The sequence below is a fragment of the Apodemus sylvaticus genome, chromosome 2, assembly GCF_947179515.1.
Source record: "Apodemus sylvaticus chromosome 2, mApoSyl1.1, whole genome shotgun sequence".
Classification (NCBI taxonomy): domain Eukaryota; kingdom Metazoa; phylum Chordata; class Mammalia; order Rodentia; family Muridae; genus Apodemus; species Apodemus sylvaticus.
The window spans coordinates 180,909,568-180,935,511 of NC_067473.1; the positions used below are offsets into that span (position 1 = coordinate 180,909,568).

The 25,944-nt window shown below is 46.3% G+C and overlaps 1 protein-coding gene across 1 annotated transcript; it reads left to right on the plus strand.

The window, feature by feature from the left end:
- Window positions 1–2,776: 2,776 nt before the first annotated feature.
- Window positions 2,777–24,262, plus strand: Cmas (cytidine monophosphate N-acetylneuraminic acid synthetase). Its single transcript, XM_052175228.1, has 8 exons — window positions 2,777–3,085; window positions 13,041–13,183; window positions 13,308–13,463; window positions 16,533–16,666; window positions 19,089–19,183; window positions 19,519–19,690; window positions 20,516–20,669; window positions 23,675–24,262. Exons 1-8 carry the CDS (start codon window positions 2,832–2,834, stop codon window positions 23,863–23,865), a joined length of 1,299 nt encoding a protein of 432 aa, XP_052031188.1. The 5' UTR covers window positions 2,777–2,831; the 3' UTR covers window positions 23,866–24,262.
- Window positions 24,263–25,944: the final 1,682 nt, after the last annotated feature.

Consider the following 25,944-nt stretch of genomic DNA (forward strand, 5'->3'; position numbering starts at 1 on the left):
TGGACTCTTTGTCTCTGGGTTCCAGGTAGTCTCTTTGTCCTCTCTGCTTCCCACCCCACCCTCCATGGCCTGGGTCAGTCTGGACCCTTCCAGATGCCTCTGGCTATGCTCTGCCTCATTTCTACAATAAAATCTCTCCTCCACCCTACCAGGAGAGTCATGTGCTCATTGCTGTTTTTATAAGTGCATGTCCTTTACCAGTGCAAGAGGATGCAGATGCAGTAAGAATCAGAACCATAGATCCCTGACACTCGATGTTCCACTCTCAGGATCTTTCTGTCCCATGCAATGATCTCTGTGTAAGATTGTGGCCATTGGAGAAATGGACAGCATGCTATCTGGGGCATTCCGTTATTTCTGGCTTCCTCCCAGGTCACAGCCTCCTACACACTTAAAAAGAACAGTAGCACCCAGCTCTGTGGCCTGGATCAACAAGAGCCCAGCAAGTAAGCATGGACACAAACAACTGTGTGACCTTCTTATAAATAACACATCTCTCTTCCCACCCCTTGTCCCTGACATGGAGACAAAGGAACAAAGGTAGCTCCTGCAGACTCAGGCACTGTGGGAAATGGCACCAGCCAGCTGTCTTCAGCTCAAGGCTAAATCAACACAGAGCCTCCTCTTCAGGCTTTGAATTTGAATCAGTTCCAGGTGACTACAATGTTTCTGTCCAGTACTGTTCTAGTCATTGTGTCTGCAAGGCTGATGGGCAAAGAACAGTAGAATCCACCTTGGGTCCCCGTAGAAAGGATTTGGTGAAAGTGTCCAATACAGTCTGTTAGGATTCTGTCTAAGCTCCACCCCACAGTTACCTGGCAACAGCCAGGTAGGCGTGGCCCACCATAACAGGGGCTGCTTGTTCCCTCCTCTCTCTCTTACTCTTGCTTCTCTCTCTTGCCCCACCCCCCCGCGGTCCCCCTCTCTCCCCATTCCTTTCCCCTCTCTCTCCACTTGGTCATGGCCGGCCTCTACTTCTCTACTCTCTCCTTCTCTTTGCCTTTCTCTGCCTCTACTACTCTCTTAACTCCCCTCCCCATGCCTTGAATAAACTATCCTATGCATTACCATTGTGTGGCTGGTCCCTCAGGGTTCCAAAAGGGATGCCTTGGCATAGGCCTGCCAAAACATCTCCTTCCCCCACACCTTCACCACACCCACATAGAATATATAATAATGCCTCTTTATCTTTTTATAATCACAACACTGTCAACGTTAGCTCCCTTCTTGGTTGAAAGGGGACATCGTCTCTCCTCTCTGTATATCTTGGGCTGGCTTTCTTCAGAGTGAGTGTAGACTCCTGGCCCTTTCAGAATACCAAATCTCTCCACCCCCAGATTTCAGACTTACACAGTATTTAACATCCAAAAACTCAACAAGAGAAGGATCTTTTGTTCTCCGCAGGAGTTTGGAAAGAGGTCTACATTGTAGCTGTGTTCAGGAAGACAGGGCGTTTCAAGGGCCAAGATCTGCCACACACTGTTACCAAAGAATGTGTGTTTACACGGCACCCGTGAGAGGCAGCGGTTTCTCAAAGAAATATATTTTATCAGACAAATTTTTAAAAGTTTTCTTAGACGGGAACAAGTATGCACTACACTGGAAGGGATTAATAAAGCTGACAAACCAGCAGAAAGTAGCACTGTTGGATGAATTAGCAGGGAATGCCAAGTCCACAGGAGGGGAACCGATGGCTTAAAATGGTGAGTTCTCAGCACCTGTAAGGCGTTAAAAAGGGGTAATTTCTTGAAGAGGGAAATGAATCGAGCATAAAAGAAAGATTAATGTTTAATATGTAAACATTAAAATGTTCAACTGATCCTTGCTTGGGCGCTCCATAGTATGCACTAAGAGCCTAGGTTTCCAAGTGGGAAAGGTCTTTAGTGTAAGGATTCTGTCTAAGCTCCACCCCCACTGTTACCTGACAACAGACAAACTGTGGGGAGGAGCGTACCTGGCTGTTGCCAGGTATCGGTGGGGTGGAGCTTAGACAGAATCCTAACCTTTAGTTCATTCGTTTATTCCCTGGGAAGCGGGGTAGAGGGGTGGGGGTGGGTGTGGATCAGCCAGCTTGCTTCCAGTCCCAGGCCACCCTGAGCTATGTCATGAGTTCCTGGTTAGTCTGAACTATATAGTGAGTTCAAGGCAGAGAGTGAAGCAGAGGATGACGCTAACTGTAAGGAAAGTGAGGCAGAGAGGACGGACTCGATCCCCACAGGTTGAGACTGATTTATTGCAACAGCGGAGAGACCCCAAGCTTTCTGCTGATGCAGGCTGAGCTCATTAACAGACACACACACACACACACACACACACACACACACCACTAGTACTGTTTGAAAGCCCGAAATATTGCTTGTCGAACAATTAGGCTGGGACTAAGCAACTCTTTATGGCTAGTTGCCCAGTACAACCCAACTCAGGTTCTCATGACCTGAAGTTACCTAACGTGTTGATGGGATGGGGAGTGGTTGGAGAGGGAGAAGAAAGGGGAGAAGGAAGAACTGGAGGAAAGTGTAAGGGGAGGGAGAAATGGGAGAACGGAAAGAGGCTGGAGGGGAGGGGATTAGTGGAGGAGGACTAATTCTCGTTTATTTTAGAAATCTCCAGACATTATTAAACACTGCACTGCACACCTGGCCGGCCCCACACACCTGGCCGGCCCCACTGCAGGGTGATGGCGCGGCGGACTACAACTCCCAGCGTGCCCCGGGGCTGACCGAGCTGTGGGCGTGGCCTACAGCCGCCACAGCGGGAGGGCGGTACCGAGTGGAGTCTGCCGGGCCGAGCTCCCGGATGTGGAGACGTTGGGGCGGCGGCGTGGGAGGAAGATGGACGCGCTGGAGAAGGGGGCCGCCACGTCGGGGCCCGCCCCGCGTGGACGGCCGTCCCGGGGCCGGCCCCCGAAGCTGCAGCGCAGCCGGGGCGCGGGGCGCGGCCTAGAGAAGCCACCGCACCTGGCAGCCCTGGTGCTGGCCCGCGGCGGCAGCAAAGGCATCCCACTGAAGAACATCAAGCGCCTGGCGGGGGTTCCGCTCATTGGCTGGGTCCTGCGCGCCGCCCTGGACGCGGGGGTCTTCCAGAGGTGCGCATGTGCGGGAGCGGGGCCCGGGTCGGGGGTCGGGGTCCCCAGGCCTGACCCTGGGCCGCCCCTGCTGACGGGCGCCCGTCACCTCTGGGCTGCGCAGACTGCCAGGTGCTGCAAGGCCCGGGAGGCAGCAGGTGCATGAATGGAGCCCAGAGATGTTGCTCTCCAGCTTAGAGAGCCTTCCCTCCTCACCTTTGAAAAAGAAAATAATTCTCTGGCTGTGAGGCTGTGAGTCAGCACAAAGAGGAAACGCTCCCTCCGAGGGTGTGTGCGAGGTATGACTGTTTTATGGGTGTGAGTGGTTTAGGCTGCCTCTTGAACTTTGGCCTCACTAACGGCAGTTTCATCTCTGCATCCTCTCGGCCTCCACCGTATTGATCGATCGAGGAGTTACAAGTTGATGCCATTCATCAAAGGAGGGAGATAAAATCCTTTGCCAACAATGAGCCTAAATGCCCTAGCCAGCTGCAGCCTAATTCTGCTTGAATTTATTGCAGCCTTTTGGTGGTTTGGTTCAGAAGACTATTGATTACCCAACCAACATCGTTTAAAAATGGGATAGCAAAAGATATAAATGTATTAATTTTCTTTGTGTTTTGACCCAAAGGAAGCTGTGGGTGGAGCCAAAAAAAAAAAAAAAACAGCTGGCTTCTGAAAATAACACGTAATAGGAAGTGTGCTAAGGAGAGATAGGGGAGTATCGGGAATTTGGTTCAGCTCACTAAACATTTCTTGAGCCCCACTTTTTGCCAGACACATGCAAGCACATAGCAATATGGGCCGTCCACAGTTCTATCCCTTACGGAGCTCACGTTTGGTTTTTGTTTGATTTTGTGTTTTTAAATCTCTCAGAATGCAGACTGCAAAGGGATGAGAAGTTAATTATGTGTAAGCCACAGGGACAAAGTAACATCTGTGAAGGGTAAATGGTTTGAAGTCATACTGACCGTAGGTTGAGAACAAAATTATTATTTACGACTCTTGGGTTCCATGTCAGGAAATGACTTTCAGAGTGGTAGAACTGGAGAGATGGCCCAGCACTTGAGAGCACATACTGTTTTTCCAGAGGACCCAGGTTCAGTTCTCAGCACCATTTTTGGATAGCTCACAACTGCCTGTAACTCCAGCACCAGGAGATTGGTTATCCTTTTCTGGTCTCCACAAGTCCTTGCACTCACACAGACACATTCACACTATACAGTCTTTCAAAGGGGTTGGGGGTGGGGTGATTTGTGGAGGAGATGGCTCAGTGGACAGGATGCTTGCCATGTAAGCCTGAGGAACTGAGATCTCATTCCCTAAACCCACATAAAGTCCAAGTGAGAGACTAGTGCATCTATAATTACAGCAAGACAGGAGAATCTGGAAACTAGTGGGCCAGCCAGCTTGGTGTACCCAGTGAACAACAAAAGAGAGGTTCCGTCCTAAACAAGGTGGCAGGTGAGGACCAGTGCCTGAGGTTGCTTTCTGACCTCCACACGTGTACCCAGGCATTCATGCATGTACTCACACAAACGCACACCACATACACAGAGGGTCAGACTTTATGCCCAATAATTAGGCTTAAGAACAAAAGATGGATCTTTTATTCAGCAAATGCTGTCTATCTACTATGTGACTGATACTGCTGTCTTGAGCCAAGGGTTAGAGCAGCAGCAGGAGCCAGCCCATATAGAACCACAACAGGGGCCACCCCATGCCCCTTCTGGAGCCATGGACACTGATAGGAGGAGTAAGGCTTACTGGGCACGAACTGGAGGATAGAGGCGTCACCCCTGTTCCATCTCTGGAGGTGCGTGCAGGGCTTCTGAGGAGTCAGCTTTAGCCACATGGACACAAGATGGTCTTGGTTTCTTGGGTTGTCTGTTCTCTTGATGGTCTGGCATCCAGGTGTCGGCAGGCATTCCTGATGCTTGCAAACCTGAAGAAAGGTGACTGGTAGGAGATGATGCGACTGAGAGCTGTCTTCCTGACAGCTGACCCTGTGCAGACAAGGCTGCCCTTAGTGGATAATTCTTCTGGGAGTGTGGCAAACAAAGAGTAAAAAACACACTTGCTAGTCCATGCCCCAGGCTGTGATGTCCAAGCTCCTCTCTGTATCTGCCCTTCCTGGCTGCCCTGAGGGGGGTGTCTCTACTGCACCATGCTCTCTCCCGTGATACTCTGCGCCATCCCGGGGCCACAGTGTTTGAACGGAGCAAGTATTGAAAGACCTCAGAAAGTGATCCAAAAGAAACCTTCCTTAGGTTGTAAAATGTGTTATCACCGCAACTACCACAGCTGAGCAGCGTGCAGAGCAATGTGTGTGGTGTTGGATGAGATTCCTTCTTGTAAGTACACAGGATGGTATGCTCATCATGAGAATCTTCAGTTTCTGGTTTCAGCATAGGTTGTCCCTTTCTGATGTCAAGCAGAGTGTTATGAGATCCATCTGTCTCTGCATACATGTCCATAGTCTTTGTCAGCTTAAGACCATATCCCTAATTTGGTCTTGCTCTCGTGACATTCCCACCTGAGACATCGCCGTACCTCCAGTTGAATGGACTGTTTGTTCCAGGGAAATTATGATGGGCTCAGAGACCCCTAAGCCCTCTCTTACAGAGTGAACTTAGGAAGTTTTCAGTCATAGAAACACCCTCTCCTCCACGATAGGACTGCACAGACATGTGCCTTCCCTGTTCAGGTGAGCTGCGGACCTTCTGCGGTATGCCTCTGTCTCCTCAGCCGCTCTGGGAAGACAAGCCACAGTGGGCTCCTTGCTCTTCAACTTGCATTTTGTCCCTGGTCACGAGGATAGGCACTTGTCTCTCATCCTGTCTATAAACTGTTCATAAATGCAGATGGTTCTTTTTGTGGACTGACTGAACACCTCTGGGTGCCTCACCCTTGCCTCTCCAGTCTTTAAAAATGCTTCCGGCTTCTGATTTCAGGATGTCAGTGTCTAGTTTCTTCCTCATTGCAGTGGCTGTGGAGGATAGCATGCCCTTTGTGGTTGTTATTTCTGACGTTGGTTAGTTGCAGCACCTATGTCTTTCCAGTCACAGTCAGGTCTGCTCACCTTAACGTTTAAAAATCCTCACCTCATTGGACCCCACTGCATCCCTGACTCGCCCCTGTGTTAAGTAGAAACCAGTGCCTGTACTAGTTGGGTCAGCCCTACCTCAAGAAGCCACTGACAGCCCTCACTGAAGCATTGTGAGGAAGGCTAAGAGAACAGTCTCCAAGAGAGGAGAGACTGAGTTAAAAAGAATAGCAAGTAATCTTAGACATTGGAGATTTTGCTAGGAAATTCCAGCCTCATTTATTGGGCTCTATCTGTGGGTTGGGGGTGGGGGGTCCACTGGTGAAGTAGCTCACCAGATAAATACACTTGCTGCCAAGCCCAAGAATCTGAATTTGACCCTGGCATCCACATAGTAGAAGGACAACAGACTTCACATACAGAGGCATTTGTGTACCCCTCATCCCTGCACACCACATATATAAAGTGAAAAAAAATGTAGATTCACCTACACAAAATCCCACTGAGAATGATGTATCGAGTATCAGTTTCTCTGTAGTAGTCCTCTATCTGTGGAGGACATAAGCTTTTGCTCGTCTTGTGATCCTCCGACTTGCCTATTACCTGTAGCAATAACGGTGACAAGGAGGAATAAATCCCTTCGGTGGGTCAGCAGCTTGAGCTGACCAGCTCTACCCACTAACCCCTGATGAACCTCAGTCTATTTCTGGTGGTGCCTGCTATGACCACTCTCTGTGAGGACCTGTCAAGATTAACTGGGTAAGAGAAGGGACCTGCAATGCTTCCCTGAGTCTCTGCTGACCCACTCTGAAAAGTAGTCCAGTACCACTGCTTTGTGCCCCACATTGGAGCTAGCATTGTAGGGTGGTGAGGGTGTAGACCACAGCCTCACTGTGTAGTAGTCACAACCCCATTGTCCCTTTGTACCCCAGCATCTCCATGTACAGGGTGGACTTGAAGAGGAGAGGCTTATTGGGGATTCAGGGAGATAATGTGCACTCAGCCCTGATGTTAACTGGCAGTGTTTCTTTGTATCAGATGCTCTTAGAACAATCTGTCTCATCTCATGGGCCATAGTTCCCTTGCTTATAAATGAAGAATTAGTAATCCTGAAAATGCCTTTCCTTTGTCTTTGGACAGTTAATGGAAATGTGTCTTTATTATGTCTTGCAGATTTCAGCACTTTTTCTAGACAGGACCACACAGTATACATTGCCAGTTTTGTGGGCCAGATGGTCTCTGTTGTAACTTCTCAGTTCTGAGCCTGTATGTTATAAAAGTGGTCATGAATGAGGGAATGTGGCCACACACCAGTAGAACATTACACAGTCTGAGGGGGAAACATTGTCCTACTTGTTCTGGTAAGCAGTGTATCTTAGATCCTCAATTACAATGTATACATTGAGACTGAATTGGCTTTGTAGGACCCCTGGAGGCCTTTGCAGCATCCTCACTGCCTGCAGCTCGTGCTTTTCTTTCTTCAGCAAACGCTTAGGTTGGGAGGAGATGGTAGAAGTGTGTGGTGGCCTGACATGTGTTTTTCAGGACAAGAGACTGAGTCTTTTGTTCAGAGCCATGCTTTGACTGGAGATTCAGGGCAGATCCTGGGCAGAGTTTTCAGCCTGTGCATGATAGAAGTTAACAGAACTGCGCTGATAGAAGTTAACAGAGCTGTTCCAGGTTTCTAACCTCTCCTCAGACAGTCAGCAGTCCAAAAGCTAGCTGGTGAGAATATTCAATAGAAAACTGTTCCTTGAGCTTGGAAGACTGATTTTTCAACCAGCATGGTGTAAGCAAATCTGAGAACAAGTTGATCTTTTGACTCTTGTATAACATAGTTGTGAAAAATGGCATAAATTTTAGTTTCATTTCTAAATCTTCAAGTTTATGATTTGTGAGGGGCCTGTGCTCTGTTATCATCGCTGAAATGACTGTGAGGTTCAGTTGTCACAGGCGCCATGGCTAACTGACACTGTGGTGAGTTAGGTGAGCATTAGCCCATTCCAGATCAAAGGTGCTGACATTGACTTCCTTGAGCTGGTTTTAGGTCTCTTCATTCTCAGCCATACTTTGACTTACCCATTCTATCCAGAGGAAGGTCTGTCCACCTGGTCCCTTGTGTTAAGTATGCTGTCAAATGCCACATACCATATGTGAAGCTTTTCAGTTTTCTTCCAGATTAAATGAACCAGTGCACAGTTTGTCACTATGTCTCCTGGTTCAGTGCCTTTTCCTTCTGTGGCAGGCAGCTTATATTTAATGCCCATAGTCATAGGCATACCTATAGCTAGCACCCACCACCGGTGCTGTGCGGAGCCATTGCTGCTCTTAAGCACTCTCCAGTCCATCCATTCATCAAACACCAGCCAAGGATGGAGTAGACAGCAAGGACCGTAAAGGCTGTGGGGAAGGTAGGGCATCAGAAGGGGCGTGGATCCTGAACTGACTCTCACCTCTCTCCTCGACTGCTTACCAGGAGTTACTACATCATATGGGCCTGTCTCTGCTGAAAGGCCAAGAGTGTGAGGAAACAGACCGTCCTGCATCAGCTCTCAAACCCAGCTCCAGAGTAGTTCCTGGGACAGATAGGCCCCAGCAAACATTTCTGGGATGAAGGAAAAGGGGGACAAGCTGATAAAGTTTTTAATTTATCTTGCAAACATTGAAGGCTGAACCCTGAAGCCTCCACTGGTAAATCGTCACCCAGTTCTTGAGCTGGAATGCCAGGAGACATGTGCCTGTACTCTCCTTCATTTCTGTGTCTTCTCCTTACCTGTCCCTTCACCTTCAAGTTCAAAACCCAGCTCAGTTGTCTCATTAGCATTAGTATTCCCTTGAGGGTGGGGTGAATCTGTCACCAAACCATTTACAGCACAAAAGAAATCAGGGGCGGTTTGCTTTGCTGGGAAACTTGGTCATTTACTTGTAACCATCTTGTTTACTCAACTTCCTTTGAGAAAAAAACAGTAACAAAGGAGATAGGGGTTTATTGACTTTATTCTTGGATTTAACTCAATTATGTATCCTTATGTAGGTGGTGGTAGGCCCTGTGTGTGTGTGTGTGTGTGTGTGTGTGTGTGTGTGAGAGAGAGAGAGAGAGAGAGAGAGAGAGAGAGAGGTATGTGGGTAGGCTTGAGGAGGGTGTCAAATGTCCTGTTGTGTCACTTTCCACCTTATTCCATGAGGCAAGGTCTCCCACTGAGGTTGGAGCTAGGCTGGGAGACACCAGCACCAGCAGTCCTGTTTCTATTAGAATTCTTGGTTATAGGGACACCTTGCAGCCATGTCTGGCTTTTTTCAAAGGGGGACTAAGGGTTTGAACTCAGATTACCTGGCAAATACACTCACCCACAGAATCATCTTTCCAGCCTGTCTTAGTCAGGGTTTCTATTCCTGCACAAGCATCATGACCAAGAAGCAGGTTGAGGAGGAAAGGGTTTATTCAGCTTACACTTCCAAGTTGCTGTTCATCACCAAAGGAAGTCAAGACTGGAACTCAAGCTGGTCAAGATACAGGAGCTCATGCAGAGGCCATGGAGGAGTGTTTCTTACTGGCTTGCTTCTCCTGGCTTGCTCAGCTTGCTTTCTTATAGAACCTAAGACTACCAGCCCAGGGCTGGCACCACTGACAAGGGGCCCTCCCACCTTGATCACTAATTGAGACAATATCTTACATCTCATGGAGACATTTCCTCACCCTTAGCTCCTTTCTCTGTGATAACTCCAGCTTATGTCAACTTGACACACAAAACCAGCCAGTACAATTGACCCCTTGTCACCTTGACACACAAACACATCACTATTTAGCCTCAGTCTTTACTTTCTTATTCATCCCCAAGATCTAAATAACTTTAAAAGTTCCATAGTCTTCACATATTAAAAGTTCAGTCCCTTTCAAATATGTAATATCTTTTAAAATTCAAAGTCTTTTAAAAACGCAAAAGTCTCTTAACTGTGGGCTCCACTAAAATGCCTTCTTTCTTCAAGAGGGAAAAATATGAGGGCACAGTCACAATCAAAAGCAAAGTCAGATGCCAGCCGTCCATTGTCTGGGTTCCAACTCAAAATCTTCTGGATTCCTCCAAGGGCTTGGGTCACTTCTCCAGCCCTGCCCTTTGTAGCACACACCTCATCTTCTAGGCTCCTGATGCCTGTACTACACTGCTGCTGCTGCTCTTGGTGGTCATCTCATGGTACTGGCATCTCTGAAACACTGCTGTCTTCTGCTGTAACTAGGCGTTACCAATAGCCTCTCATAGGCTCTCTTCAAGGTGCCAAGCCTCAACTCCTTTGCATGACCCCTTCAATCCTGGGCCATCAGTTGCAATGGAGGCTGCACCTTCACCAATGGCCTTCTACGGCCTCTCACAGTGCCAAGCCTCAGCTGTTCATGACCCCTTCATGCCTTCAAAACCAGTACCACCTACCTGGGTGATTCTTAAATATTACCAAGTCCAGCCAAAGCACAAGGTACAACCTTGGCTATCTCTGGAATACAGCCTCTGTGTGCTCTTAGAAAATACTTCACAGAAGATTTCACCTCGATGCTGGTCTCTTCTTAATCATCACTAATTTCTTAGCTCCAGCTAATCAACATCAATAGTACCAGTAACACAAAGGTTTCACTTTAATAGTTCTGGTATCTTGTTAGTCACAGCTGATTCTTCAGCCCCAGCTAACCAAAACTACAGAATCTTCACAATCAAAATAGCAACAGCCCTGATAAGAGTCTTTCATCTTCTCTCTGAAATTTCACAAGCCATGCCTCCATCTTCTGCACTGTTCTCAACATTATCTTCCAAGCTTGTATACAACATCCCACAGAGCTTTTAACACCAAATAGATCTTGTAAACCAAAGTTCCAAAGTCCTTCCATAGTCCTCCCCAAAACATGGTCAGGTTGTTACAGGAATACCCCACTCCTGGTACCAATTTGTCTTAGGTTTCTATACCTGTACAAGCATCATGACCAAGAAGCAAGTTGGGGAGAGATGGGTTTATTCAGTTTGCACTTCCAAGTTGCTGTTCATCACCAAAGGAGGTCAGGATACAGGAGCTGATATAGAGGTCATGGAGGGATATTTCTTACTGGTTTGCTTCCCCTGGCTTGCTCAGCTTGCTTGCTTATAGAACCTAAGACTACCAGCCCAGAGATGGCACCACCCACAAGCGGCCCTTCCCCTCTTGATCACTAGTTGAGAAAATGCCTTAGCTGGATCTCATGGAGGCACTTCCCCAGCTGAAGCTTCTTTCTCCGTGATAACTCCAGCTTATGTCAAGTTGACACACAAACCCGACCAGTACACAGCCTTAAATCCTCTTTCTACATGAACTTAATAAACGAAAATCTAGAGGTCAGACACTTTTCCTTTCTTAAGTGATCTTGGAAATAGGGTGTGTATATTCTTTTCCTGTTCACAAATACTGAATGAATTGGACAGAAAGAAAAAAGTACATGTGCATAAGAGTCCAAATCCTGAAATATCCGCATTCTACCATTTTTAAAACATTGTGGTCCTTGTAACATTTATGCTCTATATCTAGAAATGGGAGTTTGTGAAGGCTCAGAAAACAGAGCTTCAGTAGAGACTAGTTTGTGCCCACAGAGAAGCACGTTGCTCTCTGGGGCTTACAGAATTCAGTAGGCAGCTGAGCTGCAGTGCATAGAGGTAGGTATTCCCCAACCAGTGCAGTCATGGTCTGTCACAGCGTGAGCACTCAGGGTTCCACCTGCTCACTGTTTTAAATATAAGAGTTGGATTTTCTGGTCATGTGAACCCAAATCTGGATATTGACTCTCTTCTAAGCTTAACTATTTCAGTTAAGCCAAGTCCAGTGTACGTTTACATACATAATCCTGCCCCACGTATGATATTTTGGGTTTAAATTAGCAAATCACCTTCAGTTTGCTTAAGATTTGACTTCTAATGATATCTTTTTTTTTTACATTTTTTTCTTTATTGATATATTTTTTTATTTACATTTCAAATGATTTCCCCTTTTCTGGGTCCCCACTCCCCGCAAGTCCCATAAGCCCTCTTCCCTCCCCCTGTTCCTCCATCTACCCCTTCCCACTTCCCTGTTCTGGTATTCCCCTATACTGTTGCATTGAGTCTTTCCAGAACCAGGGGCCACTCCTCCATTCTTTTTGGACATCATTTAATATGTGGATTATGTCTTGGGTATTCAAAGTTTCTAGGCTAATATCCACTTATCAGTGAGTGCATACCATGATTGATCTTTTGAAACTGTTACCTCACTTAGTATGATGTTCTCCAGCTCCATCCATTTGTCTAAGAATTTCATAAATTCATTGTTTCTAATGGCTGAATAGTACTCCATTGTGTAAATATACCACATTTTTTGTATCCATTCCTCCGTTGAAGGACATCTGGGTTCTTTCCAGCTTCTGGCTACTATAAGTAGGGCTGCTATGAACATAGTGGAACATGTGTCCTTATTGCATGCTGAAGAATCCTCTGGGTATATGCCCAGGAGTGGTATAGCAGGGTCCTCAGGAAGTGTCATGCCCAGTCTGTGGGTATCTTACAAATACTGAGTTCATTTTTCCTAGTTTGTAGAATTAGAATTTTGAACCTAACTAACAATTTTTTTGTGTGTTACTTTTTTTGTTTTGCTTTTGCATTGTTTTGGATCTCTGTTTTTGTTTATTTTGGCTTTTGGGGGAGGTTGAAACAAGTTCTCCCTATGTGGCACTAGCTGGCTTGGGACTCAGGAACATCACCCCAGCCTGCTTCCTGCGCCTTGACGGCCCCAGGCACATACCATGATGCATGGATTAATGTTGCTGTACTTGTGCGCAGACTTTTTCAATGCCAAGTTGTGTGCATTGGTGTGCATCTCCACCTTACCGTTGGCAGTCTCTTCTGGTGATTCAAATATTTAACTCTCTTTTTACTGTCTGAACAGTGTATGGGTTTCAACAGACCATGATGAAATTGAAAATGTGGCCAAACAGTTCGGTGCCCAGGTTCATCGAAGAAGTTCTGAAACGTCCAAAGACAGCTCTACCTCACTAGACGCCATCGTCGAATTCCTGAATTATCACAATGGTATGAGTTTGACTACTCAAGTCAAATTGTACCAACACAAGCCTTGTGTGAACATTTCATAAGATCTCAGTATGCTGTGATCACCACCATGGTGCTTGACACCTTCCCTTTGTGTTGTCTCCAGAGGTTGACATTGTGGGGAATATCCAAGCTACGTCTCCATGTTTACATCCCACTGACCTCCAGAAAGTTGCAGAAATGATCCGAGAAGAAGGATATGACTCTGTCTTCTCCGTTGTGAGGCGACATCAGTTTCGATGGAGTGAAATTCAGAAAGGAGGTAACCAACTCATTGTACTAAAAGTCCAGCTTTGTTTAGTTTCGTTAGTATAAACATTGTTAGCAGAAAGAGATCTAAGGAGCAGTGAGAGTGCTTGGCGTACAGCTGCAGTAGGCAGTGACAGGATGGTTTAGTCTAGATCTTGTTATAAATCAAAATGGTAAAATCCAAATCCATTCATCTCCCACTCCTTAGACATTCTAGCTTGTTTCTGTTAGCTCGTGAAGCATACATGCCAGTTTTCAGAGCGGAAACTTTGTGTTTGTTCTTGGCCTGTTGGGGGCGCTCCAGTCAGATCATTCCAGAAGCTCCCCAGAGAAAACCTGAAGGTAAAGTGAGTGGTGGGTGATGTGCTAGTTAAATTGACTCAGCAAATATTTTGGGTAAAGAGATGACAGGTCCCTAAGTATGGCCACACATCTGAAAGAAGCTGGGAGTGACTGAGTAAACAAGTCGCAACACCCAGAGTGAGTGCTGAGGACCGCTCTTCATCTCTCCATGCGCTGTGACCCTTTGGACTGCTGGGGGGGGTGGCATCTAAATCAGGCTGGCATTTCTTGGTTTGTTATGTTCCTTGTTTATAAAGTCATAGCTGCTGTGTAATCAGTACATCACAGGTGTCCTGTGACATTTTCTCTGCTTCTTATAGTAAATGTACCATCCAACATGGCAGTCCTAGCAACACTGGAAGTGATGACAAGTGGAAACTCAAATGTCTCTTAAAAGAAGAGATACATATTGCAGGAAATTGTAAAGACAGCTATGGAATTCACCATATCATGTGATTCTGATCCCTAAAATGTGTAAAAGATGGTTAGGCATGACAGCCTTCCCTAGGCTCAGCACTTGGCAGACCAGAGACAAGGGCATCCTGGGAGAAGTTGGCTGGCTAGAGTCATCAGTCTGCAAGCTCTAGGTTTGAATGAGAGACCCAGATACACAAAACAACCTACAGAAAGATAGAGGAAAATGCCTAAGGCAAATATCAGGCCTGCACTCATACACCCCACACACACATGTTCTTACAGGTGTCATCATAGACCTTTGCACACACCAAATAGAAGGAAAAAGCACACACTGTGTTTCTGTGATTTAGAGTGAATTAAAGGGTCACAGTGTCTTGTTAATAATCTTCTGTTTATAATGTGGTAATTGACTGCTTGTGGCATTTTAAGCCTGGTTTCTGAAGCTGCAGCATGAAGATGCCTTCTGTCTTCCCTGTTGTTCTCAGTGATAACCAGCCACCATTTCCGTGATCGTTGATTTCTCCAAGTCCCGCGTGTCTTCCCGGCTGCTCTTAGGCGTCTCTGGTTTCTCTCTCCATAGCTTGCTGTGGCTCTGCTTTTCCTAGTTCCCTTGTAGTAGGTAGAAACAGCTGCTCGGGTGTGCTAGCCCTGACAGGTTTCTCTGCACATTTTCTTTTTCTTTTTTTCTGGAATCCATGCTAAGTTAGTTTTTTGTTTCTGGTTTGTAGTTCTCAGTTGACTCTGCTCTCTTTATTTCTCTGCTCAGTTTTGAGCAATCAATCCTAGCTGGTGTGTGTTAGAGTATATTAATTATCTCTGTAGCCAGTTTAGCTGTTGAATTACTTCTGTTTTTTTCCTAGCCTGCATATTTGAGTTCATCCAGTCCCTGTTGAATTTTCCATGTTTATGAATTTCAAGCTCTTTTTCTTTAATGTATTTAGCATATTGTAGTTATTGGAGAGTTCTTGGTGTAAATTCTAGCATTTTTGTTCATTTCTCTGAGTCATTTCTCTTCCTGTTCATCCTCTTGAATGTGGCTTTCATATTTCTGCTTCTCTGAGAGTCTCATGATATGGCAAGCACTTGCCACAAACATTGGAGTCCACATTTCCCTTCAGAGAGCACGTGAAGAAACCTTCTCTGTGAGACATAGAACTAAGAGGCCAATGATCCCTAGACTCACTAGACTAATTCCAGCCCACCGTCCAGCATAGGTGCACATTACAGGAAGGTCTTGTGGGTACAGTGGGCTCTCACTCAGCTACTGTGGACAGGGCAGGAAATGTTAGCACATAGTTCTGTAAGGACAGGAGATGCCAATACGTGGTACTATGAGGACAGGAGACACCAGCACACAGCACTCTAAGGAAAGGACAGAACCAGTTCCATGGTCCTGTAAGGCTCTTGCTGGCTCTTCCAGCCTGTCCCCTGCACAGAGACTTGGTGGTAGGAAGAACTGGTCCTATAGTTGTGTTTCCTATGCCTGACAGTCTGTAGCCCACATCCATCAGTTAGAATTGTTCGACAGGTCCTCACTCAGCAGTCTCTGCTAGGGCCAAGTGTGAGCTGAGCCTGCTTACCGTCCTCACGCTCCATATCATGTTTTCCAGGAGAAGGGCTTGTCCTGGCCATCTTGTTGAAGCCTGGATTTTTAGCTTCCTATCAATACACAATGGATCCATACGTAAGGCTTTGAGTTCAGATATCAACACTGCATAATACCGGGCATGGTGGCACATGGCTGTCATATTATCCCATCACTCAGGAAGTGGAACCAGAAACATCAGAAGTTTAAAGTGATTCAGCTAAGTAGGAAATTTGAGGCCAACCTGGGCTACATGAAACTCTCACCGGAGGGGGGGAAAAAAAAACTTCAGTGATATAATGGGACAATCTTTAGTTTCCTGTGACAGTCCTGTGAAAGCACTGTGTACCCATGTTAGATAAGCACACACACTGTGCTTCTGCATTTGGAAGGAATGAGACAGATTACAGAGGGTAAGCACGAGTGATATTTGATGGCAAGTCAGTCGGTGGAACTGTTTAAAAGCTGATGCATGCCCTCCAAACCACAGCACTGAGCCTGTAAATCCCTTAACCTGAGTCTCTGAACGTCCTCATGGAACACCTTTCTGATACTACAAACTTAAAAGGAAAGACAAATCATTAGGAGTGTTAGCAGTTGTCCCTTTACAGTAATACCTTTTGTTTATCTAGATACAGATGTCTGTATTCTGAGGGGATTTTTATTTGTGCTTTTAAAGTTACTAAGTGAACAGTGTCTATTCAAAGTAATGTAGACTACTGTAGCTTTTGCTTTTAGTTCGTGAAGTGACTGAGCCTCTGAACTTGAATCCAGCTAAACGGCCTCGTCGACAAGACTGGGATGGAGAGCTATATGAGAACGGCTCATTTTATTTTGCTAAAAGACATTTGATAGAGATGGGTTACTTACAGGTTTGTATATTCATTTTATAAAACTCTTCCTCCTGTGTTTGCTCTGCTGCTCTGGGAGAAGCTTGGCTATCCCATTTCTGAGGAGAACAGCGTTACCATCTGTGATGCTGACCTGCAGCATTACCTCCAAGGAGCTCTTTGGGATTCACAGAAGCTACCTGTGGAATCCATTCAGTTAAACCTTGAGATAAAAAGTCCAATGAGGGCTGAGAGCTCCTGGCTTCCTGTGTTTGCATTAGACTGCTCAACTGTGTGTGGTCCATATTAGGTTACAGTTAGACCATGACTGTGTGGTTAAATAATTTCTACTAAGTTACAAACAGAAAACAACCAGTCAGCAGATCTGAGAGAGTCGACCCATCTGGTCTTCTCAGAGGCCAAATTCTCTCTCTGGGCCACCTTGACTGTATCGCTCGCTCGTTCGCTCCCTCGCTCGCTCTGTGTACTGCTGCTGCTCTCCTTTTTGAGAGGATTGGCAGTCTCATTCTCAGAGCCTGCATGGCTACGTTGTAGACTTGAAAATTGGTTTATTTTCACTCTAGAAAACAAGCTCTCTCATGTGGGCTTGGGAAACCCTGCGTAGGTTACCTACAGCAGTCTGCACAGCTGTGCTCCTTCCTACTCCACTGTACAGAGGCAACAACTGCGACTCTGAAACTGGAATAATGAGGAGCTGGGGGACGTAGGAGCCCTGACCCCTCTTCCAGAGTACACCACATGGTGGCTTGAAGCCATCGGCAACTCCAGTTCCAGCAGATTGAGTAGCTTCTGGCCTTCTCGTGCACAGATATGAATGCAAACAACACATATTCTGTATACATGAGAATAAATAAACTTTAAGGATGAAATAATTCAGGACAGAAACAATACTGTCAAAATTGATATGGGCCCTTATTTTACAAAAAAAGTGGGAGCAGGTTGGGGAGCATGGCTAGAAGGAGCTGGGGTGGGGCGGGAAGAACAGGGGAAATGGCTCTGGGTAAAACACTTGCATTCAACTGTGAAGACTGAAATTTAGACCCCCTGAAGCCACTAAATGCCACTAAATGGGACATGGAGGGAGAGCAGATCTCCCCTGGCCCCTGAGGTGGAGTGAGGGAGACTCCCAGTATCACTCTGGATACTGGAATGAGCACACGCTCTTGTATACCTACACGTGTGTATCCATCCACACAAGGACTTCAAGCACTGAAGGCTAGTTTAGTGGTAGTCCGCCTTCTGAACATGCACAAGACTGACTAGTTCCAATTGCTAGCCCCAAAAGAAAAACCTCTCTACTCTAAAATGTCTCCTGTGATTCATGTTCTGAGAAAAAGGGATTTTTTTTTCCTAGTCTTTAGGCCAGTACATAGGCAAACAGAAGTTTGACCATTCAGTTTCATTCTAGAGTTACAGAAGGCTAGATCTCAATCTCTCTCCCTCTCTCCCTTTCCCTCTCCCCTCCCTCTCCCTGCTTCCTCTCTTCTCCTCCCCTCCCCTTCTCCCTCCCTCCCTCTCTCCCTAGTTCTTCTCTAAGGACACCTGAAGTCTAATTCTTCCCTAATGTGTAGATGAAAATTATGTTTCTCACTGTAACAAGATTTGTGAAAACAGTTTTTAATTTTCATTCTCTCGTCCGACTGCAGTCTCCTCCCAATCCCTCCCCTGCCCACTTCCCCTCTCCCTCAGATACACTTCTCCATTTCCCTTCAGAAAAGAACGGCCTCCCAGGGATATTCCCAAATGTGGCATAGCAGCCTATGATAAGATTAGGTACAAACCTCATTTCAAGGGTGGACAAGGCAGCCCAGTAGGAGGGACAGGGTCCCAGTCCCACTGTTAGAGGAGTCCCACATAAAGATCAAATTATACAACCATAACGAAAATACAGAGGACCTGGGGTAAAGACAGCTTTTAAAAATTAAGTTTTCCAATAATCGATCTGGTCATTGAAACAGCATCACAGGAAACATTCTTCTCTTGCCCTGTGCCCTAGACTCTGCCCCAGCCTAGACATGCACTGTGCACACACCCTGGGGACCGGAGGCAGTCTGTGCAGTGGTGCTGAAGGTGGCTGTTCCAACCCTGGCCAGGGACCAAAGACCTGAAAGCCTGGTGCTGTCGGGCAGTAGGAGACTGTCACCTGGCAGAGGGAAAGCAGCACGCGTCAGGGTCCCAGAACACTGCTGCAGTGGAGTCGGAGGGAGGGTATCCTCTCTGTCCTTTGACCTTCAAACAGATGTGTTTAAAGGAACGCAGGGAGCCTGCATGGTAGACAGAATTCAAAACTCATTTCTTTGGCTTGAAGTTTCTTTTCAGAATAATCATTTTGGGTGTTGCTGGTTTACTAGAGTCTTTGTTTTCCCATTATAAACCTGAATCCAAGCTGCATATGCATAAGTGAATATGAGAATAACACTCACCACATTTCCGCTGTCTTTAGGGCGGGAAAATGGCCTACTATGAAATGCGAGCTGAACACAGTGTGGACATCGATGTGGACATCGACTGGCCGATCGCAGAGCAAAGAGTTCTGAGGTAAAGGAAGGGAAGCCTGAGGTAGATGTGAACCAAAGCCCCGGCTTACCTTTAGCAGTTTAACTGTCCAGCCGTCTAGACATTGGCTGGAGACGGTCTTTGTACTCGGTTTCCTTGAATGGGAAGGCGAGTGTGTGGGACACTTGCAGTGACTTAGACATTGAGCTGGGAGGTGCAGTCTGGCTGCCAATGCTGCTTCTCGGAGCACTCTCTCCCTCCGTCTGCAGAGTGTGAGGGAAGGGAACTGAAGGGGAAAGGCTGAGTGGCCCACTGCGAGGCGCAAGCAGTGGGGCCTGTTGAATTTGTGCTCACAGCTCTGTCTCGGTCTCTTTTAGATTTGGCTATTTTGGGAAAGAAAAGCTGAAGGAGATAAAGCTGTTGGTTTGTAATATTGATGGATGTCTCACCAACGGCCACATTTATGTGTCAGGAGACCAAAAAGAAATAATATCTTACGATGTAAAAGACGCTATTGGCATAAGCTTATTAAAGAAAAGTGGTATTGAGGTATGTGCTCTCTTAATGTAACAGTACCTACAAGATTCTGACTCAGACGACATGCCAGGAATTACAAGATTTAAAGCTCACTATTTACATAAAATTTTTGAAGTATTGCTTGGTGAATTCCTAGAGAACTCTCAACACTTGAAAAATGAAATTGGGCTTCCCTTTAGCCATTAATATTTTGTAATTAGTCATATTTTAAACATATTTCTTCATTTTTCCATAGAGCCTTAAACAAGGAAAGTGTCCTTAATTAGTGTTGGCAACTAGCAAGGGGCAAGCACCGTGTAGACTTTTAAAGTATGGCTTAGTCATGTAAATGAAATTATTAATTCAGAATAACATAATGTATAAGTATATTTTTCTTAAAGTGAAGGTTAAGCCAGGCCCAGTAGCACAGACCTGAAACCCTACCTACCAGGGGTCATGAGTTCAAGGACTGACTATAACTCAACAATACCTTGTCTCAAATAAAACATGGAAAGGAGGCTATGCTGTAACTCAGATGAAACACCTGCTTAGCATGCATGCATGATACCTTGGATTCAGTCCACAGCATGGGAAGTAAAAAAGTAATTACAGTCACTAGAAATGTTCAATATGTGATGCTCTGAGCAGTTGACTTACAGGGAGCAGGCTGCATGTCACTGGCATGGCTGGGCTGTTCCTTGGAAGGGAAGCAAGCTTTGTTTTGCAGCTGATTTAATCACCTGGCCCTTCAGGGCTCAGGGCACCACTTACTTGTGACTCGAGTCTTCCCAGCTTGATCCGGTTATCAAGCCTGTCCTGTCTGTTTCCCTCCCCCTAACTGTACCACTTCCTTTCCAGGTGAGGCTCATCTCAGAAAGGGCCTGCTCCAAGCAGACACTCTCTGCCCTTAAGCTGGACTGTAAAACAGAAGTCAGTGTGTCAGACAAGCTGGCCATCGTGGACGAGTGGAGGAAGGAGATGGGCCTGTGCTGGAAAGAAGTGGCCTACCTCGGTGGGTCTCTGAGGAGCCGCCTACCCTGTCACAAGTAACCCAGAGGGAACGTTCCTAAGTGGCTGCAGGGAAGCTGCAGACCAGAGTATTACATTAGAACAGTCTGGGACAATGACAGGGTTGCTGGGTAATGGCCGTCACTGCCACATCTGGTAATCAGGTCACTCTCCAGATACATTTGGTAAAAAGAGAGAAATGGCCTTTGAAAGTCATTTAACTTTTAACTCTAAAGTCCACACAAGAGCCATGGCACATGCTCACCCCCACCCCGTCACAGACAGACAGACAGACAGATAGCCATGGGAACAGCTGTTCTGAAGCCTCCGTGGCAGTGTGTCAGAATCGGCTGGTGGAGTTTCTCCAGCTCACCCTGAGGAGTCACGCTGTCACCACGTCAGTAAGCTGGAGGTGTCAGGAGTATGATGCCTTAGGGCTGTTACAGAGACAGTATAATCCAGGCAAAGGGACAGCACTTTCTGATACACAACATGTTTTACAATTTGCTTTTTAACCTGCAAATTTTAAGGAAGAAATTGGGGGACTGTGCCACTGATGGAGAGAAAAAGAGCCCCTACTATCCAGCACAAGCAGCGCATGCTCACAAGTGGATGCTAGACAGACAGCCATTAAGGACTGTGCTGACATCTGTTTATTGGCATGTTCAGAGCTGTGCGAGCATTTCAAGGTAGTGCTAAGTAGACATGCTTAGCTGGTTCCTATTGTTGCTAGAACCGTAGCATCCAGCCCACAGAGCTGACAGCCCAATGATGTCATCATAGCCCACAGAGCTGATAGCCCAATGATGTCATCATTGCCCACAGAGCTGATAGCCCAATGATGTCATCATTGCCCACAGAGCTGATAGCCCAATGATGTCATCATTGCGCACAGAGCTGACAGCCCAATGATGTCATCATTGTAAATATTAAGAGCAAGTTGTTGAGGTGCACAGCAACTACTTACAGATTGTGCATGAAGTAGACATAGACAGAGCCTGTGTTCTTGAGGTGCTGGAATAGCTTTGGAGCCCAATATAGGAAACAGTCCAATAGCACATTTGTTATAGAAAGCACCACCCACATGATACATAGGGTCCCTGCTGTGCCCATTACCTATGAGACTCAAAGGCTTCCATATGACTGACTTGGCTTGTTCATAATCAAAGAGCAAACTAAACTAACATTAGAAAAACAGGCTTTGCATCATACAGGAACTGTGCCATTTATGTAGGCATAGGCCGAGAGTCAGACTTCAGAAGGCATTGACAGAGAAGTAGTGATAATCATCCTGGATCGTACCATTTGCATTAAAGAAAATGTTGCTGAGGTGAATATGTATGACTTAAACACCCCCTCAAAACAAACAGACACACACACACAGCAAAACTTGGAGGTTAGGAAGTAGAGAATACTTCCTACATGTTTACTTAAGAATGCAAGTGCAGTCTCAGAAGGGCACATAAATGTATAAAATACATTCCAGGCCTGGAAAATGGCGCACTACTTAGGAGAACTGGCTGTTCTCAGAGAACTCAAGCTTCATTTCCAGCACACTATGGTAGCGTACAACCAGCTAACTCCAGTTCAGGGGATCCAGCGCCCTCTTCAGGCCTCCAGAGACACTATACACATGGCACAGAGACATAGATGCAGGAAAACACTCACACACATAATATAAATCTTAACAGTGTTAATACTGTGCCAGGCATGGTGGTGTGTGCCCGTAGGCCCAGCATGGGAAGGCAGGAGGATGGTAGGTTCAGCCTTGCATCTCAGTAACTCTTATAAGAAAAATTTAAATTTAGACAGGATTACATAGAGTAATGCTGGTGTTGCTTGTCAGTGGAAAGCATTCCGTTTAGTACATTGAGTTATAGGAAAACATTTCTGTGGGTGGACACCATGCACTTGGGAGGCAGCATTTTCTCAGGGCTGCTGGTAGTCCGTCCAGAATGGCGGCTGTCTCTCTGGGGGCCTCTGGGGTTTCTTCTAAAAGAGGTGTTCAACCTTGTGAAGAGGTGGGGTTTGTTAATGTAATTTAACATTTCAGAGCCTGCAGTGTGACAGCCTTCCTACACATAGTATATGACAAAAAGCCAGAGAGCTGTTGTAGGAGCAAAGGGGGGACATGGATTAGCAAATGGACCATGTGGGCTTGGCTCCTGATTTTCAAAATTTCAGAATGAAAAAGACAGTTCGGAAGGGCTTGGAGGTGGCTTCAGACCCGAGTCTGAGGAGCCAGCAAGGTAGGGTAAAGGCACTTGCTACGAAGGCTGGTAACTTGAGTTCAGCCCTGGGCCCCCATGGCAGAGGAGAGAGGCAGCTCCCACAGGTTGTGTTCTGCCTTCCGTGGCACACACACTAAGTGCATGAGCAAGTAGCTGGCTGAGAGACAGCGGACACAGACCCACCTCCACGCACACATGTCCCTGCACACACGTCCCCACACAGCGGCAGGGGCTGAGATGGCTGATGATATTTGACCATAATCATTTATTAAATTATTTTAAGGAGTTATATAATTTGATAACTATATTTTTATTAGCCATAAATGATTAAAGGTTTGGGAATAAGGGCCTGGGTGTGGTGGCACACACCTTTAATCCCAGTACTCTGGATTAAATTCTCTGGGAATTCCTTCCACACTCTGCCTCTAAGAAAACTACAGTAAAGGGCATGGAGAGAAATAGTGATTAAATAATCTAAAGCTCATAATTACTACATATGGTAGCTTGGACCCTTACATGTATTTGATTTTTCACTCAACAAGGCTATCATTTGTAATTGAGGTACAGGATTTCTGGTCGTTACAGTACACACAGTAGGTAAGGGGTACACGCCATTCTCCCTCCATAGCCCGTCCTCGCTTGCACTTAACAGTGCTGCTTTGTTCTGTATGCTCCTTAGTGTCCTATGGACATAACTTGCTTACTGGCTGCGGTTTGCATCGTTTTGCTGGAACATTCTGTGTCTCTTTCATACTGAATGGCTCTGTCTCGCTCACAGGCAATGAAGTGTCTGATGAAGAGTGCCTGAAGAGAGTGGGCCTGAGTGCTGTCCCTGCCGACGCTTGCTCGGGGGCCCAGAAGGCTGTGGGGTACATCTGCAAATGCAACGGTGGCCGGGGAGCCATCCGGGAGTTCGCAGAGCACATTTTCCTCCTGATAGAAAAGGTTAATAACTCATGCCAAAAATAGAATTGTTGTAGTGTGGGGCAAGGGAGATTGAAGCCTTTTTCAGCCTCTTCGCTTTGTTTTTGATCGAGTCCTGCAGTGTAATCTGCAGGCGTGTGATCTGATTTGTGAGATACCTTACTCTTCTCAAAGCTGAGTTTTCTCAAATCATTGTTCCAGAATCCATGACATAATTATGTCTGCTTTCCTCTTGATGCAAGGTAATTACTGAGAGATTGACCTTGTCTTTCTTGGACCTCTAGTGAATGCAAGTCAGACATCATAAACAATCAACTTTGTATTGTGCCCTGTCAAACCGTGTTGTTTGTGTGGTGTTAATGATAGTGGGATTTTATTTATTTTAAAGCAGTGTGTCTGTCTGGTAAGACACACCTGTGTTAATAAAGTTACAGTTCTCAAACTTGTTAAGTTTCTGTACTATAAAAGACACTTTCTAGCCATCTCCTTTAAGTAGTAGCTGCATAGATTCAGAAACAAGGGACTGGACACCAAGTCTGAAACATGGTGACTGTGCTTTGAATGTGCACACAGAGAGCATAACAGGTAAATACAGAGCTCTAAGTCCGTCCGTGCCTGTGCTTGGTTGACTTAGAGATGGCAGAATGAGCCATTGGCAGCTGTGGCTGAATCAGCTACCTTCATATACTGAACTAAGCTTTCACTGTGACTTCTGTGGCCAATGCAGCTGTCCCTGCTGGATTCCAAGAGCTAGGTATCGGCTCATAAATATAGACACTCAACAAATAGGAAATGTGCTTACAGAACATTTACAATTCTTTCTACCATTATAAAGAACATTAGTGCTGACTGGTGGGTCCCTCGTGCCCACTGTATGTAGCCAGCAGTTCTGTCACCGCAGATCTACAGTTCTGAGTCATCCCTAGAAGGCAGGCACAAGTTAAAGGAGGAGACAGGTGACTTTGTCTTCATTTCTTTGCCTCTTGCCCCGACTTTGCTCTTGACTTTCTGTGTGTGCAATTGTGTGTCCCCCAAGGCTCTTGCCCTGGGTTTCACCTTTAACCTCAGCACAGGCCTATCAGGTCTACCTACCAACCCCTAGTCGCTAGGCGAGCCCTGGTTATACACAAGACAGTTCATGTATCAAATCAGAGCACTGAACTCAGTCTGAACCCGCTGACCCTGCTGTAACAAGACATTATGGCCTAGGGACTATGGTGGCACACGTCTAGCACTCAGGAGACTGGGACAAAAGGATCAGGAGCTCAGTGCCACATGAACTGTCCCAAATAATTTAAAGTGAGTTAAGATAGCGCTCCTCAGTTTTTCCTCTGTTCAAACAGCCAAGTTTTGAGATTGATGCTGCCAGCCCGACACCCTTTCAAGTTGTGAATGGTTTTTCCAGGTCCTTTGTTCACATGTTTAATGTTATCTTCTAGGGGCCCCATGCTGACCACAGAAAACAACCACTTCAGTTCAAACACTTGTCTGGCCACAAGCTAATATTTTCAGCCCACTTCCGATTACTCTGGGTTGCCCCAGTTAGTCAAGGTTTTGTGTTATTTCCTAACAGTGCAGGTATTTTAGCCTGTTGTCAAGTCTCACCCATATCAGCATGAGCTGGTCATTCCTCATTAACACTCTCCCTCAGGAGCTACTGTGTGAGAAGATAAAGTACCCTACCCTACATAAGGCAAGAATGGCCTCCCTATTGAAAGTGGTCTTAGGTCTCCACTGATGGGAACCCTGGTCAAGAAGATGCTGTGTGTTGAGCTGTGGCAGGCAGAGCTCGCAGACCGCCACTAGCATCCTCCCAACAGAAAATGGCCAGGCACTGATGGTGACTCTTTTGGAGATTGCCTGAACAGTAACCCAGACTCATCCAGAGAGCCTCAAACGTCCCAAAGCAGTAGCAGCCAGAAACCTTGGAGAGGCACTGTAGTAGTGTCTGGTAAGGCCAAGCATGGGCCATCGAGGGAGAAGCGCTTGGGGGTTGCTGGCAGGGCTGCTAGCAAGCTTTGACCGGATCTTGGGATCCAAGCAAGAGAATCCCCATGGCCATAGGCAGAGGGGGAAGAGAGCTCCTGGAAACCCCTTCCTTACCCCTTGCCTCTCAGCTCAGGA